Here is a 21,801-nt window from a genome sequence, read left to right as displayed (position 1 = left end):
ACATGATGTGACCAAAAGAATTTTCACATGATATCCTATGGAGCATAGCATCACAACTAGGCAACTCAACATGCTCATCATCATATTCATCATAAATGGGTAAGTCATGACATGAAGAAGTCGCACTAGCATGAAGCATGGGAATAGGTGGATCAACATCATGCAAGCAATCATTGGTGAGATATTCCACTAGTGGGGCAAGAGAAGCACCATCACCTATGTTACCTTTGGAGCATCGCTTATGTGTTGTAGGTGAGGTGTCGAAGATCCACTCGTTGTCATCTTCATCTTGATGGAACCATGTGGGTGGTGCATCGTCGTCCACAATGGCCATCGTCGTCTCTAATTGAGGTACGGACTCGTCGAGGATAGGCATGTCGTCATCTAGGAGACCTAGCACCAAAGAAGAAAACACACTCGGAGTAGAGGTTAAGTCGTTAGAAATCATAGTGGCCTCACATGCCGTGTCAACTACCTCACTCACTAAGTGTTGTGGCTCACTCACTCCCGGTAAGATTCTCTCACTCATATGGTTGGTGGAGTCACTCAAATGGCTCTCAACCTCACATAGGATGTGTGGCATGCTCTCATGTGTGGGGCTAGTGGTGGTCACACTCATCCTCTCATAGGAAATGCACTCAATGTCACATGTGGTGGAGCCACTCATATCATTCATGGTGGTGTGGCTCTCCTCACATGGGAATTGGGGCATCTCTTCATATGTGGGTGTCGGAGAGATGTTGGTGCAAATGTCTCCATGGTCAACTCCTATCGCCGCCTTGGTTGAAGGGATAGTCCCATGCTCAACCTTCTTGTCGCCGTCTTGTTGTTGGAGGCCCATATGATGTGGCACCTCGTAGCTCGTCTCCATGACCGAAGGGAAATTCCCATGCTCGGCCATCTTCCTTGAGGGGCTTTCGAAGATGGAAGTGTCACCCTCGCTCATAGGTCGTCGCCTTGTTGTTGAAGATGTCGATGTAGGCGAACGCACGGGAAGTAGGCGAAGATGCCGTACGTCCAAAGGCGAAGATGCCTTAATAGCTCTTGGCGAAGATGCCGAAGTGGTTGTTGTAGCCGTAGCTCCGTCTTGGTGGTGCTCGTCTCGCGGTCTTCTCTTTTGCTCATGAAGTTTGTCCTTGGCGCGAAGTAGGGCTTGTTGGGACTTGAAGGTAGGCGCATCTCGAGCATCTTCATGTTGATGGTGTCGTTGTCGTACTTGAGCTCGTAGTAGATGTCGTTCGTCGTCATCGTGCACATGATGCTTGGAGGTGACTTGCCCTTCATGGCGATGTGGATCACGAACGTGATGGTGGTCGCCATGTAGATGTGGACGTGGACGAATTGCGCTTGCATCGCTTGGGCGCTCCGAAGATGGTCGACTTGCTCGCCGCCGCCTTGAAGATGACGAATTGGAAGTAGACTTGATCAAGGCCCGAATCTCCTTCATTCTTGCATCTTGCTCCTCCTTTTGTGCGGAAAGCTTGTTGTCGATGTAGTCCATTTTCCTTGCTTCGGAGTGATGAATGTCGATGGAGAGGTTCTCGATGCGCTCTTGCAAGGTATAATGTGCGGCTTTCGATGCTCGTTGTAGTTCGAAGATGGACGATTTGGTGATGTAGTTGTTCACGCCGTCGTTGTTGTCGAAGACCGGAGATGAAATGCCTTGCCTATCCATCACAAGACTCGAGCAAATATGAGTGGGAGAAAGAGAAGAACTATACCAAATGTACCTTGATCGATGTTGAAGATGGATCAATGATCACTCAATGTGTAACAAGGAAATAGCACAATTGGTACCAATTCTTGTCGGTTTCTCACACCTACACAAGTAAGGCTTATGATGGAGCTCGGTGAGGATAGTAGCACAAAAATTTGATGCAAAATGTTAGCAAGAGTCAATAATGTTGAAAGAGATTCACAAATTCGCAAGTGAAACAAGTAGACCAATAGCAATGAATGGCACACGGAAACACACACACGGATAGATAAATGGGGTTGTGCAACCAAGGAATGAGCACAAAATGTGGAATCCACGGAAAACGCTCGTGTTGCACAACTCAAGAGAGACGCTAGCACGATTGCTCTATAGGCGGATACGTCACTTGTGCACGACCTATGATATGCAAAATGGAGAAACTTTCTATCCCAAGTATGCTATATATGTATGGTTCCCGGTGTTTCTCTCAAGAAGATCCAAGATGATCAGATATGACAATCTTATATGCAATGTGGTATGATGCTATGGCACTTGCTTACAAGCTCTTTGCTCTTTTGCTTAAAAGCTTATTCTCTTTTTTTATATGTATGGCCACTTTGCGAAATGCACAAACCAAGATAGAAATTGTATATGCGGGAACAAACTTGAGGCACACGAGATTATATGATACCAATATGATATGGTATGTATGCAATGGAAGGTGTAGATCACTAATGTGCACAAGTAACGTTGCCGACAATACTCAAATGGCTAGTCTCGATAGGCAAGTGACGCAAAATGGGCTAGGGGTTATCAATGCAATTGCAAGGTAATATACAATGGAGGGATACCACGATACCAAGAAGATATGGAGGTTACCGTCCTTGGCGATGATGAGTGGTGGTGATCTTGATGGAGATACCAAGATGATGGAGACTCGTCCCTAAGTAGCCGAAACACCTTAGGAAACGTGAAAACCGCGAACTCAAAATCTCAAATGTCAAATGTTAAATGGTGGTAGCGGGAATGCGGTGGTGGTTTTGCGGAAACTCAAAGGGATTGCGGAAATGCAACAATGGGTTTTGAGACGCAATGTGGAAGTGGAGTGTAAGGTGGTGGACTATACACGGTGTCGGAGTTGGAAGCACGGACCCTAAGTAGCCGAAATACCTTAGGAGACACAATTCATAACACAAACAAAATTGGGTTAAGTTGGGATGGTGGAAGTGTATGGTGGGCAAGCCTATGCGGAAGTTATGGTGGTGGTTGATGAAGAAGCAATCGTCCCTAAGTAGCCGAAACACCTTAGGAGACTCGAATCGCAACTCAAACAACCACTAATGCTATGGCGAACAAATTGGGTTAGGTTGCGGAAGGCTATGGTGGTTTTGCGGAAGTTATGGTGGAAGCCCTAGGCAAAGATGCCAAAGTTCCAAAAATTTAATGGAGTCAAATGGGGATGGTAGTGTTTTTGTGTTATGGGAATGTCAATAGCTTCAAAACGAGCTAAAGAACGTCAAAAACGGACTCCATATGAATTAGTTATGGACAAAACGGTGAAACGGGGAAGGCTGAAATGTCAGGGGCCGGACATCCGGGGCACGGGCCGGATTTCCGAGACCTGATGTCCAGAACCGCGCGCGAAATTGCGCTCCAGGAGCTGGATGTCCGGGCTACGGGCCGGATGTCCGGGGGGCCAGATGTCCGGGGCTACGGGCCGGATGTCCGGGCTCCAAATCCGAGGATGAACTCGAGGAACTCGATTTTGGGGGCGGAAATTGATGATTTCGGGGGCAAAATTGTGGAGATTTCGTGGATGGAAAGTGGGAAAAAATGGGGGAAAGCTAGATCCACAAGTAACAAAGCAAATCCACGGATCAAATTCAACAAAACATCATCACACCAACAAATCACAAAAAAAATTGGGGGCTATTTTTTGGTGGGGATTTTCGAATTTGGGACAAAATCAACAAAACTAGGCTAGAAAACACAACGGGGAGGCTCCGAAATCGTGATCAACGTGGCTCATGATACCAAGATGATGTAGGGTGGAACCCTATACGGCCGATCTTTCACGAAAGGAGCGGATCCCAACTAAGAACACGAAGAACACACGGGGAATCACAAGGGAAAACACAAGAGGAACTCTCAAACCAACAAGATGTAGCCACACATGTGCTAGATCCTCGCAACACAAGAGGAGATACAAGATCCAAAGTCAACAAAGGACAAAGGTAACCGGTTCTTCTCCGTGAGTTGGTCTTGAAGGGGGTCTTCTCCGTGAGGAGGTCTTGAATCCAAGGGGGATCTTCTCCGTAGAGGGGCCGCGGTCTCTCTCGTGGAGTAGATCCTAATGGATGAGCAAAGCTCTATCTCTAATATGAGCTAAACCTATGCTAACCCTATCTAGGAGGAGGTGGGGGTATATATAGTGTTAGCCCACGAAGGGGTAAGTGAGAGGGGGATACACGGGCCCTTGGCCCGATCTCTGCGCACAGGCAGGTGCCGGATGTCCGGGCTGGGGGCCGGATGCCCGGCGGCTCACGAAGAGCCGGATGTCCGGGCCTCTGGACGGATGTCCGGGCTGACGGGGTTCAGCTTCGGGTGCGTTCTGTGATGGGCGCCAGATTTCCGGACTGGGGCCGGATGTCCGGGTTTGCGGGAGGGGCCGGATGTCCGGGACCTGTAGCACTTCGGTTGCTGGGCTGCTGCTGTTGTTGACATCTTCAGAGGCCGGATGTCCGGGCCAGGGGCCGGATGTCCGGCTGCTGTAGCAGCTTGCACTTCTTCCTTCTCCTTCCTTTGCTACCGCGCACACTTGGCCTTGGTCCTTGGGCTCTCCATGGTCTCCTCGGGTGTACCTGAGTATGCATAAGGTCCGGGCTTGAAGTAGCATCCATGTCTTATATGCGGAAAGGGACGCTTCGGAAAGGAGCGAGTTCACCTTGTGTCCAATGGTGTAAGGTTGAGGTCTCGTCGTAGTGTACATGGGGATGATCGTAGGATGCTCCGCATCACATCCCCGTATCGTATGTATGCGCTGGGTTCAGATTCCTGCTGCACAGCAAGCCTGCATGCCAGCCCATCTCTCTTCTCAATCAGATTACATGTAAAGCTATTCATACATCAGGGTATAAAAGTACGGGAAATGCCTTCACTGGTCGGCAACAGACTCTGCTCAACAATTGAGACAACATGCACAGAGCAAAAACCTAGGGCCCCAACAGGTTGTGTGTCCGCCTGCATATGGACGCAATCATTGATATATTGCTATCAATCAGGCAACATACACACTCATGGATCCGCCATGACGACGATGAACGACAAGTGGTTTAACAGCGGCATCATACATAAGCCGCTCAACATTCAGGGCTAAACAGGGAAATACATAGTAAATATCCAAGTAGAGAGCATTATACAAGAAACAAATCGTGGACGCGGTTCCTACACAACACCAAGAGGACCAGCTAACAGAACCTAATATTCACACTGCCCGGTTCCGGATTCAACCTAAGCCGTAGCTTGCATTTGGGGCATCAAGGCTGCTGCCGAAGGGGATCTCAACTCTTTCCTTCACAACGCAGTGCGCCCGGCCATCTCCACCAAGCACCATTACCTTCCCAGGAGGGCACTGTAGAGTAGGAGGAACCTGCTCTTTTGCACCAGCCGCCTCTTTACCCAACAGACCTGCAATGTCCAGTTTTATGCCGCTCCTCCCTATTGTGGGCTCGTAGCCAGCAGCCTTCATGATTGATACGGCGCCCACAATCATGACCGCTGTTTTAGCCAACCATCCAATCAAAGATCTGATCCCTCCTGCTGAATTACGGCTCGACATGATAGGAATTCTGTTTTGCACCCCGTTTGTCCCTGTACCATCTTCAGTCATTCCATTAGAACGCAGTCCATTGTGCAGGCACTTGGGCTTGGACACGTAGTTTGCAGGATAGAGATCATCGAGCACAAATGAATTGGTGACATGGCCCGAGTAAGGAGGTAGGATGAGACCATCATCATTTTCGATTTTTTCACCAGCAAAAGCAGCAGCCTCGTGGATTGCTTCACAGTCCTCTCCCTTGTATTCTTTCAGCTTGTTAAGGAGAGATGTTCGACTGCGATCAATCTGGCTCAGGACGGTTTCTCGTTCATATCTTTGTTGGTGTTGGAGGTCCTGACATGGCAATAAGGTGGTAAGCTGCTTATTTTCCAAAACAGAAACATGTACTCCCTCCGTCCGGGTTTATTAGGTCCCTCTTATTTTGGGTTAAAATTTGACCTATGAATTGAACTAATAAAATATAAACTATATGTTACAAACATTAGATCATCGAAAACTCTTTCAAATACAAATCCAACAATGTGCCTTTTGTAGCATATACTTTATATTTTATTTGTCATATAGATGGTCCAATTCTGGCTCAAAATACAAAGGGGCCCAATAAACCCGGACGGAGTTACTACGCTTTGTGCACAAAATGGTATCAAGCTAAGAACACCATATGCCTGGTACAGTTACTGGTATCCAAAAGAAAATACTCCCTCCAATCCATATTAATTTTTGCTGATTTAGTACAAGTTGTACTAAATCAACGACAATTAATATGGATCGGAGGGAGTACTAATTTCTTGAGGCAAGTGTCATCTATGGGCGCACATATAGCAGTAGTAATGTAAGTACTTCGCACGTTTGATACCCTTTGAGTTATTGTGATTAAATGTGTTTATGCCATTATCTTAAAGTAAGCATCTTGTACAATAAAGTCAGAAAGTCAGCAACATTTACAGTTTAGTGACCATGAAGTATAAACTTTCGTCTCAATTGATGATTGTGTCTCCTAGCAAAACGACATTCCTTTTTGTGCTAACATAGGCAAATTCCATACAGTTCTTAACAATTGATATTCCATGCAAGAAGAAACTCAAGGAAACATAGGTGAATTTCCATATGAAGGAATAGCAGCTTTTCCACTACAAAAAGAAGAAAAGAATGCGAGCTTGTGCAACAAGGAATGCGCGGATGTGCTGGCCACTGATACTTCCCATAAGCTACGCAAAGTGAAAATTATCTCTCTTTGTAAACCACGCAGTGAAACATACATTTGATATTTTTCATTTTCTGTTCACTCAGCAATCTCTACCTATTGTCGGTCGCAAAATGTGTTTTAATACAATCTGTACCTTACCCACAATTAGTAAACAGAACTACTTCGCGCCCAGCGCTTGTTAGTCCGATTCCCATAGGGCGAGTAATCTAGCGGTGTACTATGCTTCAATCCTAAGTATGTACAGTCTGATTAGCAGTGTCGGACAAGAATCGTACCAAAAATGTCATATGTGTAGCAAGGTTCGTTAGTTAACCAGCAATCATGTTCCTGACGGAACCACAGAATCCATTTTACACTACCCCTTTTTACCCTAGTCCAATACCGATTACCAAATGAGGCTTGTAACTGGATGCAGCTACCAGGCAATGAACAAATAATTAGGTCTATCAATCTTTTTCTGTCTGTAACATCATGCCAAGCAAGCCTAGATTTGGTTCCTCACGAAAATACAGTAAGACGTTGAACAAAAATGCAGTAATTGAACCCCAAACCTACCACATGACCATATCAACTCCAGCTCGTGGCACAAAACGATAGCTATAGACACAACAGGAGGCTAGCAGAGCAACAACAAAAAACCCATCTTTATCGAATGACCAACCAGGAATAGGAACCGGACCTGCAGGGAGGCGAGCTGCCGCTCGAGCGACTCGAGCGCGTCGTTGATGCCTACCAGGCTCTCCATCTCCACCTCCTCTTCCGCCTCCTCTCCGCCGTCGTCCTCCTCCCCGGCGCCCAGCCGCAGCGGGGGCCGTGCGGCGGCAGCGCAGGCGGAGATCCTGGAGCGAAGGTCGGAGGCGCGGGCGAGGACGAGGCCTATCTCCTCCTCCCCTTCCATGGCTTTCGCTAGCGGTGCGGGGGGTGCAGAACCCTGGCTAAACCCCCAACCCGCTGCTGGCGGCGAGCAGTGGAAGCTGCAATCTTGCACTTAGCGGCGGGTCTTGTGTTCGTGGCTGCGAGAGGGACTGACGGAGGCGTATCCGAAGATTTTTGTCTTTCGTTCTCTCGAATTACCTGACTGGACTTGGGCCTTGTTACGCTCAAGTTTTTTTAGGGGCCTTGTTATGCTCAAGTGGGTGGCCAGATCTGTGGTACTGAAGTTCTCATGGGCTAAGGCCTTCCAATGCACTGCCGCATTTCTGATTTGTAGTATACTGTATACTCTATTTTTTTCTCACCGTCTCTCATGAAAAAAACTTAATACTATTGACCGCCCGTCTGACTAGAAACTGTTTGAACGGATACGATGACTAGCAAAAGAGCTTGTGCGTTGTGAGAAAAAAAAACCACATGCCCATAATCTAATAACAATGACTCAAGACCCCAATTGGTCCACATCTCTTATTTCAACATGTCATTAGCAAAAGAACCTGCTCTAAGAGAAAAAAGATACCACACATCCCTAATCCAATAATCATGAATCAAGACCTCAATAGGTCCGCATGCATCTCATCTGTATTGTGGCTTATCCTCCTTCCCCCTCGCCGATGGTGTCGTCTTCGATGTGGTTTCATTAGGTGTTGATTTCCAATCCAGATCTACACCGGTACGACAAAAGACAGGTCATGTGATATTGATTAAGCTTGCATCATAACTAGCATTTTAAATATGTTCAATTGGTAAAACAACATCATATTCAGACTCTACACATTTTTCTAATCTTCGTATATAACATGTCAAAATTGGAGCTAGGGTTTAAAAGATATGGATATTTTTTAAAGCATTTCAATTAGCCCATGGACTACGAGTTTATTAAACAAAATATCAGGGTTTTTTGTGCAAAACCTAAAAGGTTTTCTGGACTCACTTAAAGCAGGAGAGTGAGTCGATTAACCGAAAGATCAGGGGTGTTTCTGCAAAAAGGAAACGTCTTTCTATACTCACTTAAAAAGAACGGTGGTTTGGTTTTAAAAAACTACATTTTTTTGTAAAAGGCGTGAAGGACAGGATGAAGCACTAACTCCTTTATTAGTAGGTATAGATATAAATGTGTACCTTACCATGATACATAGGATACATGATAAACTATGACACACGAGATACCCACCTTCACGAGCCCACGCTCGAGGAATGCAAAAATCGGATCATGACTTGTGTTCATTCAGTCTATAACATTATGAGGTTCAATGGGACAACTAAAAATATTCTGAGACTTTATTAAGAGGGAACAAGACAATTATTGAGTTATGATAAGTGCTCTATTTTGTTTGAGAAGAGATGCACTCTGGAAAATCAAGTGTCACTATGGCAATATTAAAAACTACAACTAATTGTTTTGATGATAAATACTTCAGCTTATCGGTGCTAGTGGGAAGAATGAAGGCGGGAAAGTTTCAGTCAACCAAAGACAAGGGTTTGAAAAGGCTTTAGGACTGGTTTGAAAAATATGCTTGGTGCAAAGGAAATTCAATTCAAATAAGTTATGCAGGCTCTTCCAATCTATGCTATGGGTTAAATTTCCGGCTTCTCATTGTGAGTAATTGTCTCGGATTATTCAAAAAAATAGGTGGGGAGCAAAAGAAAACTCATTTGGATGGCATGGGATAAACTGACAAGACCTAAAGGCAAAGGGGTATAGGTTTTCGGGATCACTCATTATTTAACGAGGCTCTTTTTGCCAAAATAGGCTTGACGTTTATTGGTAAAACCGGATTCACATTGTGCAAAATTGATTCAAAATATTGTCCTCAGGGGTATCTTCTTGACAAGGTCTTTCCGCAGTCAACTTCAGTGACTTGGCAGGATATTATGCATGACCGGAAACTCTTAAAAAGGGGGTTAATTGGAGAGTGGTGGATAGATCAAATATAAGTATTTTCAGAGATAATTGGATCCCCAAGAGTTCTGTCCTAAAAATCTCAGCTAAATAGAATAGAATCAGGACCAACTGAGTGTCTCATTTATTGGTAAGTGGGTCGAAGAGATGGGATGTGAATTTAATCTCATATTTGTTTCATCCCCATGATGTTGATGCGATTATAAATATGTTGTCCAATCCTTGGGGACGACAATTTTATTGTGTTGCACTATGAGAAGAACGATATGTTCTCCGTAAAAAGTGTGTATAATTTGGCGATGAAGCTTAAGGAGAATAAGGAGGATTATGGGCAATCTAGGGATGGTGTGAATGGGGAAAGGAAGTGTGGAATATCGTATGGAAGGCCAATGTCCCTCAGAAGATGAGAATTTTTTGCTTGGTGTGCTGCGTCTAATAGCCTGGCGGTCAAGAACAATAGGCTACCTCGGGTATGTGCTCTATCTGTGGGGTGTAAGACGAAAGTATTTGTCATGCTTTGGTGATTTGTCCTAAGACGAGGGCTTTGCGTATGGCGTTGAGAGAAAATTGGAATATTCCGAGGGAAGAGGTTTTCAATTTTTCTGGCCAGATTGGTTGCTTATCTTGGTTGATCAATTAAGCTCTCCGGTTCAAGAGCAAGTCATTTTCATCTTCCAAAGAGTCTGGCACCTAAGGAATGATATTATTTTTGTAAGGGAAATGAATCTATCTCCGACTGTCCTAATTATTTAGAAAATTATTGGTTGTCGTTCTCATCTTGACAGTCCAATGTAGAGTTGGCCTCTGATTTCAAAGGTAAGAGAGTTGTGGCCGCTTTTCTTTTGAAAAGGAGGAGTACCCCGGCCTCTGCATTAGGCGATGCACATAGCCATTTTATTAATCAAAGTAGCGGTAAAGTACAAAGTTTAGCGCAAAGTCGCAAACAAGTCGTAATAAAAAGGAAAAAAATGCAACAATTGCCGAAAATAGGGTAAGATAACTAAGCACATATCCTATTGTTGGACTGTCATCCAAACCGTTTGTATCTATCCCGTGCCACCGTCTTTCAACGGTTGCACATGTAGGCCATAAGTTTTGTGTAATCCGCATGGCTAAGTGACGACCATGTATGGATCCATCCAGACGCCCGGAAGATGACCTGCAAAAAAAATGCCATGGTTTGTGTGTTAAATGTGACATCATTTCGGGCAGTTTCATAGAGCCCAAAGTAATGTACATACTCCAACTCGAATATGTACCGCTGTCTTAGGGTCTATCTCGTTAACCATGTCCCAAATAAACTAGAGATGCTATTGGGAGGACACACATTAACGGACACATGTATTGTACGCATCAATAGCTTGGCTAGTGGGCATTTTAGGAATAAATGTTGGATTGATATGTCCTGGTCACAAAAACAACATTGCTTACTACCCTCCCACTACGCTTTGGCAAGTTGTCCTTAGTCAAGATCACTTCCTTGTGCACAAATCACATAAATACCTTAATTTCTAAACGCACCTTAATTTTCCAAATATGCAACAACTCTAGGATAGGATCGGTGTTTATCAAATCTACATGCATAGATTTAATTGAGAATACCCTGCAGACCAAAAGTTTTCAGTGTAAGGTATACGGCGTATCAAAAAGGTTAACCTCCATCAACCTAAGCACAAGATGCAGCTATCTATCCCATCATTCTCCCACCAGTGCCTACCTGAACAGAATATTTAATGGAATATTTATCTGAGTTGTGCCTGCTTTAAGACCAATCAATACCCCGTTGGGTATCAGTGAGGTCTGGCAGCCTCCACCTTTGAATTACATTACGATAAATGTTGATGCTAGCATTGTGGAGAGCATTAGCGCTATGAGTGTGGGGTCGTTGCTAGGGATTCTACACGTGAAGTCCTTGTCACTTCATGGGATTATATTGGAGAATGACTACTCTTTTGTGTTTTCATTCATAGCAAATGAAAACCTTGACAGGTCATCTCCCTCATTGATCCAAAAAAGGAAGTTATATCCATCTCTAAACTGCTTCGGAATTTTCAGCTCAAAAAGATTAATTAAAGGGCTAATTCGGCCGCACACCAGATTGTGAAATTTAGCTTTGATACTAGGTCGGATGGTATTCTTTGTAGAGGCGTGCTTCAGTACACCCCCCCTCACAAACCGTATAAGGGCAGTATGGCCATTTCATGAAACTATATACCCATCTGCATATGTGACACGTATGAGACTGTGACGCCCGGATAATTAAGCTACAACAACCCTCTGCTAATGATGCCACGTCACTTCGATTACTGTTGCCAATCTTGCGTTAGTTCGAAACCAATTTAAATTCAAATTCAAATTAAAAATCAAGCAAACAATAAAAAAATTCAAGTATTAAAACTAAAATGTTCGTTAAGTAACAAATAATTCAGAGGCAATTATAAAATTGTAACTAACATTAAATGGATCAGTTGAGTGACCCTAACAACCTCAAACAGTGGCAAAAAACAACATTTGATAACCTTTTAATTATTCTAAATTTAATATGAATTAGTATTTCACCCAAACTAATTTTTGGTGCACGGATCTAATGCACTGCAACTTATGAGCTAGCTCCCATATTTTATAAAAATCATTTAGGTGCTAAACATTTTGCAAACAGAAAAGTAAAATTAAATAAAAAAAGAAAAGGAAAAGGCAACCACAGGACCCCCCCCAGTTGGGCCTCGGCCCAGCAGGCTACAGGGCCGCCAGGCAGGCCCAACCGCGCCCGCTACTACTTCCCCCCGGGTGCTAGAAACCCTAGGCTCGCTCCCCCACTCCCCCCCACGTCGCCACCTTTCCCCCTCCCGATCCAGATTGGATCGGGATCGACCCCGCGCGCCTGACGCCTTGCCCCTGCGCCCATCGCCGGCGCCCCGTCGTCCTTGTCGCCCGTCTCCAACCACCGCCGCCTGAGGCCCCGACGACGACGCCGCTCTCCCCGTCGCCCCGCCTCGCTGGACGCCCCCGCCGCCTCGACGCCGTGCCCCTGCCTCGGGTCGTCGTCCACCCGTCGCCTCGCCGGCGCCGCCCGAACCGCTCCACCGTCGCCAACGCCGCCTCGGTGCGCCCTCTCCCCATCAACGCTGGTGAGGCCCCGGGCCTCTCCCCTTCTCTGCCTCACGCATCGCTCACGGTCACCGCACGCTAGACCGCCCACGCGTGCGCCCGCGGTGAGCATGTGTTCACCGCGCCCAGCGCGCCCTCTGTGCCGTGCTCCCGACCGTCCCGTGCGTCGCGCCCCGCAAGCAGAGGCGCCGCCGACGCCCCGCTCAACGCCACCGCCTCTACGCTCCACCTCCGACCGCCCCACGACCACCACCAGATTCGCCGTTGAACGGGCTTTCCAAAGCCGCCACCATTGTGAGCTCCCGTGGCCGGAGTCGGCCAGCCGGTGATCGCCGGAGCCGTCGGATTAGCACCGGTGGTTACTGAACCCACTAACACCCCCCACTGCCACAGAGATGTGGGCCCCCACCGTTGTTAATCACTTAATTAAAATAGCAAAATCCCTAACCTGAGTCTCTAACAGACTGGGCCCACTAACTAATTAGACTATTTTAAATAAATAAAACCTGTTAACAAACTGTCTCACTAACTGCGGGGCCCCACCCCCAGAACGATTTTATAAAAAAGGGGATTAAAAATAATAATATTAATAATAAATTTAATTAATTAATTAATTAAATTAATTAAATTAATTAACTAATTTAATCCTGTTTCGGTAACCTAATTAACTATTGTTAATTAATTAGACCGTAATTAGATTCGTTAAACTCTAATTAGAATAAACAGAGTATGACATGCGGGACCCTCACGTTAGCTTGACCCAGTCAACACCTCTGTTGACTGATGATGTCATGCTGACGTCATGCTGATGCAGTAATGCCATTTTTGGATTAAATTAATAATAATAATTTATAAATTGATTTAAATCTTTAAAAATGAATATAAAATAAACCGTAACTCGGATGAAAATGTTTTGTACATGAAAGTTGCTCAGTACGACGAGACGAATCCGAATACGCAGCCCGTCCGTTAGCCACATGTCCCTAGCATAGCAAACATGCAACATTTCACCTCCGGTTTATCTGTCGAAAACGCAAAACGCCGGGGATACTTTCCCGGATGTTTCCCCCCTTCGTCGGTATCACCTACTACCGCGTTAGGGCACACCTAGCACCGCGTATTGCCATGTTACGCTTTGTGATGCTTTGATTGCTCTGTTATTTATTGTGTTCCCCCTCCGTTACTTCTTTCCGGTAGACCCCGAGACTCCCGGCGACCCCCAGTTCGACTACGGAGTTGACGACCCCTCCTTCTTGCCAGAGAAACCAGGCAAGCCCCCCCTGATCACCAGATATCGCCTATTCCTTTTCTATACTGCTTGCATTAGAGTAGTGTAGCATGTTACTGCTTTCGGTTAATCCTATTCTGATGCATAGCCTGTCATTGTTGCTACAGTTGTTACCCTTACCTGCTATCCTACTACTTAGTATAGGATGCTAGTTTTCCATCAGTGGCCCTACACTCTTGTCCGTCTGCCATGCTATACTACTGGGCCGTGATCACTTCGGGAGGTGATCACGGGTATATACTATATACTTTATATACATGACACATGTGGTGACTAAAGTCGGGTCAGCTCTTTGAGTACCCGCAAGTGATTCTGATGAGGGGGCTGAAAGGACCGGTGGCTCCATCCCGGTAGAGGTGGGCCTGGGTTCCTGACGGCCCCCGACTGTTACTTTGTGGCGGAGCGACAAGGCAGGTTGAGACCACCTAGGAGAGAGGTGGGCCTGGCCCTGGTCGGCGTTCGCGGATACTTAACACGCTTAACGAGATCTTGGTATTTGATCTGAGTCTGGCCATTTGGTCTATACGCACTAACCAACTACGCGGGAACAGTTATGGGCACTCGACGTCGTGGTATCAGCCGAAGCCTTCGTGACGTCAGCGACGGAGCGGCGCGCGCCCGATTGGACTGGAACGCCTGCTAGGCTAGGTCTGCTTCCGGCCGCGTACACAACGTGCATGTGTGCAATGGGCGATGGGCCCAGACCCCTGCGCGCATAGGATTTAGACCGGCGTGCTGACCTCTCTATTGAGCCTAGGTGGGGCTGCGACGTGTTGATCTTCCGCGGCTGGGCATGACCCAGAAAAGTGTGTCCGGCCAAATGGGATCGAGCGTGTTGGGTTATGTGGTGCACCCCTGCAGGGAAGTTTATCTATTCGAATAGCCGTGTCCCTCGGTAAAAGGACGACCCGGATTTGTACCTTGACCTTATGACAACTAGAACCGGATACTTAATAAAACACACCCTTCCAAGTGCCAGATACAACCCGGTGATCGCTCTCTAATAGGGCGACGAGGAGGGGATCTCCGGGTAGGATTATGCTATGCGATGCTACTTGGTGAACTTACCATCTACTCTCTTCTACATGCTGCAAGATGGAGGTGGCCAGAAGCGTAGTCTTCGACAGGATTAGCTATCCCCCTCTTATTCTGGCATTCTACAGTTCAGTCCACCGATATGGCCCTTTACACATATACCCATGCATATGTAGTGTAGCTCCTTGCTTGCGAGTACTTTGGATGAGTACTCACGGTTGTTTTTCTCCCTCTTTTCCCCTTTCTATACCTGGTTGTCGCAACCAGATGCTGGAGTCCAGGAGCTAGAGATCCCGAGGATGATTCTACATGGAGTTCGGCTTCGAGGAGTAGTTAGGAGGTCCCAGGCAGGAGGCCTTGCCTTTTCGATCGTTGCTACTTTTGTGCTAGCCTTCTTAAGGCAAACTTGTTTAACTTATGTGTGTACTCAGATATTGTTGCTTCCGCTGACTTGTCTATGATCGAGCATTTGTATTCGAGCCCTCGAGGCCCCTGGCTTGTATTATGATGCTTGTATGACTTATTTATGTTGTAGAGTTGTGTTGTGATATCTTCCCGTGAGTCCCTGATCTTGATCGTACACATTTGCGTGCATGATTAGTATACGATTCAATCGGGGGCGTCACAAGTTGGTATCAGAGCCGACTGCCTGTAGGAATCACCCTTTCTAATTCCTTGGCCGAAGTCGAGTCTAGTCATTGAAAAACTTTTACTAACATGGATGTGCGGCTTACGGGCCCACGTCGCCATTGGGTGGTATTAGGATCTTTTTATACCTTGACCTATACTCTGGGACTCTGATCTCTCTTCTATTCAGGTTAAATGATTTTGCTAAAAACAAAACTAACTTTAGGTTCTCGAAAATACTTTCTCCCGGAGAGCCCCTCACTTCAAATGATCGCCTGATGCACTAGAAGATTCCGAAGTTACTCTACGATGTTCTCTCGAGTCTTTGTGACATCGCATTTGCGATTTCCTTCCACCGTCAACCCCTATGAAAACTGCATACACTTGCCATTCATACAATCATTCCCCGTTGATCTTGTTATTACAAGCTGTCCCGAAATACTCTCTGTTGTCCCGAGAATCATTTGAGCTTACTGCCTTGCAGTTCTTTACCACATGAATACCCCTACGGATAATTGCTCACACTTATCGAGTATCCGTTCATCCACAGTTGATTCCTGTATTTCACAAAAGTCTTCGAAATACCATTCGTTCTTCTAAAAATCCTTGACATCCTAATGCTCTTGAAATTCTTGCTTACTAGCATTATGATTAATCCCATCAGTCTGGTAATCTTATTGGCATCCTTTGTCAATATCATTTTGAGCCCATTGATTCAATATGTTGCGAATGCTCGCAATCCTCAATCATATCCTAGAATTCATTCTTTCGGCTCAGACGTCATTTTTTAAACATGAGCTGGATCTCGACCAATCAAATTGTCGTCGTTTGTACCCCTAAGCTTACTCAAGTTATCCATCCTTAATCAGAGCGTTTGCTTCTGATCCCTTGATTTGGAAATCATAAATTCCTTTGCATCTGAACTTGGAATTAGTCAGTTGCTTCTATAATCCAGTGCCTTTGCATTGTTTCTTCCTTTGATTGTGCCGGTACTCACATTAGCACTGTTATGGACCGTCAAATACTTTTTTGGATTTTATCTGACAGCGTCCTTCATATTCAATAATCTTCTGAGCCATCCTCGGATACATAATGCCTTGGGTAAATTGTATCCTCTGCTTTCTCAACCATGTGCTGCTTTCGAGCTTGTATGAATTACTCATGGAATTGTGGTATATGTTTCTAAGATGCCCCGATGGGTTGAACATATACCTTCCTTAAATTGTGTGAACCCAAAAGTCTTCATGGGTTAACCTTCTGGTATTCCGCCAGTTAAACTTTCAAACTCTGAACATTCTTAACCGAGAGCAGTAAATGAGAAGTTGTGTATTGGAGAAGTGGGAGTCGACCTTGAACTTTATGTTCATGCCCATGGACACGATGTAGCTCTTATCATTAAAGCTTCTCTTAAATTAATTATTCCTTTGGTATAAGTTCATCTTATATCTGGGATCTGGCCTTTTGCAATCGTGGTTCCGACCATGTTCTCCTTTAAATACCATTTTTCGTACAAGTTTAAGCACTTCTCTTCTGTAGAGCAATACCCCAGTCCAACCTCTACTTTGGTTTGTAGTCGAGTATTACCCCCCTGGTATCTCGAGATTATCACGGAACTGCATAACTTCTTATGAGTTCTCCATCAAGTATTACATTCTCATTGATTCCAATTTTTCACGGGCTCCAAGTTATTAAACACTCAAGGACATCGATAACTGAATCGAGTCCGTATCACGATTAAACAACTCTTAGTAATCTCCTTTGCTTACGAGTTCGTACTCGATCACGTCATCCCTAGCCTGCTCGGCTATGTAATTATCGTGCCGATTTTAACTGTGCTACCTGGTCCTTCCCAGCGCACAAATTTCGACAGTGAGCTAATCTTGCGTCGATCTTCCTCGTCATATCACTTCTCCTTGAACAGCAAACTTGATTTCAAGTTTGTGTCCTACCCGTGGTTCCAATAACCTTTCGCTTCCATCATTCCTTTGACTTGATGTCATCGTCGATCAATTACATCTTCTTGAAAACCTCTCGACAAATTTTTCGTGATCATTGTCAACAGTTTGACTTCTTCCAAGTTGTGTGTCGAAATTCAGGATGAGAAATACCATCCTTGCCCCTCGATGAATTGTGTTATCATCGACAACATTCTTGCCTCCCCCCAACACAAGCTTGTTCATATTTTGTGTTGTATCTTGATTTCCTTGCTATCTAGCTTATGATATGTTCTACCTTGGAGTATTACCATCTTTTATGTCAAGAATGTCGTGAGGATTACTCCACCTCTTAAGAATTCTTGGTACAGTGATACTTCTCACCATCACCATTCTTTCTTGGTCCCCGTGTTGTTTCTAACCGAAATACCGACAAATGGTCTATGATGTGTAAATTCTAAACTCCTAGCAACCCTATTGCTTTGAAGTTATTGGTCTATAGTTTCATTCTACGTCTATGGCTTATTGAATCATCATTCGAACATTGATCGTGCTACCTAGCCCATATTTCAGGTGCACATTTCAACCAATGTTTAACTGTGTATGTTTTCCTCGAGCATACATAATTAAGTCATTCGATCTAGCTAATGTTATCTCCTTGTTCACATAGTTGTGGAAATCCATCTTTTGGAAATCTTAATGGATTGTCGCTGAGTCAATCAGTCACCTCCTCACCTCTCCTTGATTTAATGACGAACCCTTGTCTCAGAACTTGCTTCCATAGTTCGTTTCCCGAGAATCTTACAATGTCAACTCGTTAATTGGTGTTGCGCCTTTTCTTCTCAGGCATCCCGAGTCTGAGGTATCCTGACACCAATTGGATCTGAACCTCAATCAGATATGATGGTGGGAACATATTTCCAAGAGTAATAACAATGGTCTTTATATGACCCGGTAAGGTGATATCGTGCCTAGCACACCTGGCCGGAGGACCTATTGTTACCATTTCCTTTTTAGCAAGGCTATCCTTTCTTCCATGAGGAAATTGTAAGACTTATTCTACAAGCGGTTCCCGATGGATCCTTTGTGTTTCTAAAGTCTGATCTTCACCTGATAACCATGTCAAGGCTATCTCGATGCATGTCTATGGTACTCCGATTTTCAACAGGAACATTTGAAGTCCGATGCTAAATGTTTCCTACTCACTTATCCAAACACCGCTGTATGGGTAATGTCATGAAAATTCTCTCCCCTACCTAAAGGGTTTTCTACATTATACCCTGCCACGGATAGCATGCTCTGCTTGTCCTTGGGAAGGATGTAAACACCTTGGTGTACAACTCTATCAGTGAGACCCTGTTTCTACTGTTGATGACATTCCGGTAGCCACCGATGGACGAGAACTTTGCCTATTGGTCTGCCTCGTTCAACGAGCAGGAAAATGGTTCTCTTCGTCCCTCGCCCTTGGTATCGACGTTGTTGCCGACATAATCGACAGGCTACCCTCTGACATGCCTTGCTTGCATGATCACGCAAGACGTCTCCGCCCTTCCTACTTTTAACCCACATGGTGGGCCCATAACCCACAGTTCCACAGGATCGAAACCTGACTCTCCTATACAACCCTGTTTCTAATGGTTATTCCCCACGCTTGGCTTCGTATTTAATTCATGGGCCACCTTCCTAGTCATCTATTCTGGTATCAGGCGCAATACTATTTCTCGTTGCTCTGGACCCCTTTCACACTTTGTTCAGGCATCGAACGATTGTCTACCCGCTTAAACTTCTAATGGTACCTTCTTACTGGCTCTCGATATCTTCTTAAGTTTCAATTCGAGAGTTACTTTCCGCCACCTTCCCCGATGTTATTGACCAGATAGTCAACCTTGTCAAGGTTCGTTCTCCCCGAATACCCACCCCTTTATTCTTTCGTAAGTACGATGGAGTTCCTGGAGAAAGGATGCCGAGTTCATCATGATGACTTGAAGCAGCGGAATGAAGACATCAACGTAATGGATCGTCCTCTTCGGGAAGAGCTGCCAAGAACAAGAAGACTCGCTAGAATTTCATAACCATAACTTTCCCCCTTACTCCACCTCTTAAATCTCGGGACGAGATTTCTTGTAGTGGAGGAGAATTGTGACGCCCGGATAATTAAGCTACAACAACCCTCTGCTAATGTGCCACGTCACTTCGATTACTGTTGCTAATCTCGCGTTAGTTCGAAACCAATTTAAATTCAAATTCAAATTAAAAATCAAGCAAACAATAAAAGATTTCAAGTATTAAAACTAAAATGTTCGTTAAGTAACAAATAATTCAGAGGCAATTATAAAATTGTAACTAACATTAAATGGATCAGTTGAGTGACCCTAACAACCTCAAACAGTGGCAAAAAACAACATTTGATAACCTTTTAATTAATCTAAATTTAATATGAATTAGTATTTCACCCAAACTAATTTTTGGTGCACGAATCTAATGCACTGCAACTTATGAGCTAGCTCCCATATTTTATAAAAATCATTTAGGTGCTAAACATTTTGCAAACAGAAAAGTAAAATTAAATAAAAAAAGAAAAGGAAAAGGCAACCACAGGACCCCCCAGTTGGGCCTCGGCCCAGCAGGCTACAGGGCCGCCAGGCAGGCCCAACCGCGCCCGCTACTACTTCCCCCCGGGTGCCAGAAACCCTAGCCTCGCTCCCCCACTTCCCCCCACGTCGCCACCTTTCCCCCTCCCGATCCAGATTGGATCGGGATCGACCCCGCGCGCCTGACGCCTTGCCCCTGCGCCCATCGCCGGCGCCCCGTCGTCCTTGTCGCCCATCTCCAACCACCGCCGCCTGAGGCCCCGACGACGGCGCCGCTCTCCCCGTCGCCCCGCCTTGCTGGACGCCCCCGCCGCCTCGACGCCGTGCCCCTGCCTCAGGTCATCGTCCACCCGTCGCCTCGCCGGCGCCGCCCGAACCGCTCCACCGTCGCCAACGCCGCCTCGGCGCCCCCTCTCCCCATCAACGCTAGTGAGGCCCCGGGCCTCTCCCCTTCTCTGCCTCACGCATCGCTCACGGTCACCGCATGCTAGACCGCCCACGCGTGCGCCCGCAGTGAGCACGCGTTCACCGTGCCCAGCGCGCCCTATGTGCCGTGCTCCCGACCATCCCGTGCGTCGTGCCCCGCAAGTAGAGGCGCCGCCGGCGCCCCGCTCAACGCCACCGCTTCTACGCTCCACCTCCGACCGCCTCACGACCACCACCAGATTCGCCGTTGAACGGGATTTCCAAAGCCGCCACCCTTGTGAGCTCCCGTGGCCGGAGTCGGCCAGCCGGCGATCGCCGGAGCTGCCGGATTAGCACCGGTGGTTACTGAACCCACTAACACCCCCCACTGCCACAGAGATGTGGGCCCCCACCGTTGTTAATCACTTAATTAAAATAACACAATCCCTAACTTGAGTCTCTGATAGACTGGGCCAACTAACTAATTAGACTATTTTAAATAAATAAAACCTGTTAACAAACTGTCTCACTAACTGCGGGGCCCCACCCCCAGAACAATTTTATAAAAAAAGGGATTAAAAATAATAATATTAATAATAAATTTAATTAATTAATTAAATTAATTAACTAATTTAATCATGTTTAGGTAACCTAATTAACTATTAGACCGTAATTAGATTCGTTAAACTCTAATTAGAATAAACAGAGTATGACATGCGGGACCCTCACGTTAGCTTGACCCAGTCAACACTTCTGTTGACTGATGACATCATGCTGACGTCATGCTGATGCAGTAAAGCCATTTTCGGATTAAATTAATAATAATAATTTATAAATTGATTTAAATCTTTAAAAATGAATATAAAATAAACCGTAACTCGGATGAAAATGTTTTGTACATGAAAGTTGCTCAGTACGACGAGACGAATCCGAATACGCAGCCCGTTCGTCAGCCACATGTCCCTAGCATAGCAAACGTGCAACATTTCACCTCCGGTTCATCTGTCCGAAAACGCGAAACGCCGGGGATACTTTCCCGGATGTTTCCCCCCCTTCGTAGGTATCACCTACTACCGCGTTAGGGCACACCTAGCACCGCGTATTGCCATGTTACGCTTTGTGATGCTTTGATTGCTCTATTATTTATTGTGTTCCCCCTCCGTTACTTCTTTCCGGTAGACCCCGAGACTCCCGGCGACCCCCAGTTCGACTACGGAGTTGACGACCCCTCCTTCT

The 21,801-nt window shown here is 45.7% G+C and overlaps 1 protein-coding gene across 1 annotated transcript; it reads right to left on the bottom strand.

Annotated features, from left to right (window-relative positions):
* Positions 1–5,024: 5,024 nt before the first annotated feature.
* On the bottom strand, positions 5,025–7,787 carry LOC123052910 (plastid division protein PDV2). Its single transcript, XM_044476274.1, has 2 exons — positions 7,421–7,787; positions 5,025–5,867 (listed from the first exon to the last, which is right to left on the bottom strand). The coding sequence occupies exons 1-2, from the start codon at positions 7,637–7,639 to the stop codon at positions 5,202–5,204; spliced, it is 885 nt and encodes a 294-aa protein (XP_044332209.1). The 5' UTR covers positions 7,640–7,787; the 3' UTR covers positions 5,025–5,201.
* Between the last annotated feature and the right edge of the window lie 14,014 nt (positions 7,788–21,801).

Source organism: Triticum aestivum, chromosome 2D, assembly GCF_018294505.1.
Source record: "Triticum aestivum cultivar Chinese Spring chromosome 2D, IWGSC CS RefSeq v2.1, whole genome shotgun sequence".
In the NCBI taxonomy this organism is placed as follows: domain Eukaryota; kingdom Viridiplantae; phylum Streptophyta; class Magnoliopsida; order Poales; family Poaceae; genus Triticum; species Triticum aestivum.
Note: the sequence above shows the minus strand (reverse complement) of the source record. Positions and strands in the feature narration are given on the sequence as shown.

Excerpts from the sequence above, each read along its gene's own strand:
- LOC123052910 (XM_044476274.1), bottom strand. The coding sequence starts at position 7,639 with ATGGAAGGGGAGGAGGAGATAGGCCTCGTCCTCGCCCGCGCCTCCGAC. Across the intron at positions 5,868-7,420 it reads GGCAGCTCGCCTCCCTGCAG|GACCTCCAACACCAACAAAG; the intron begins GTCCGGTTCCTA and ends TTGCCATGTCAG.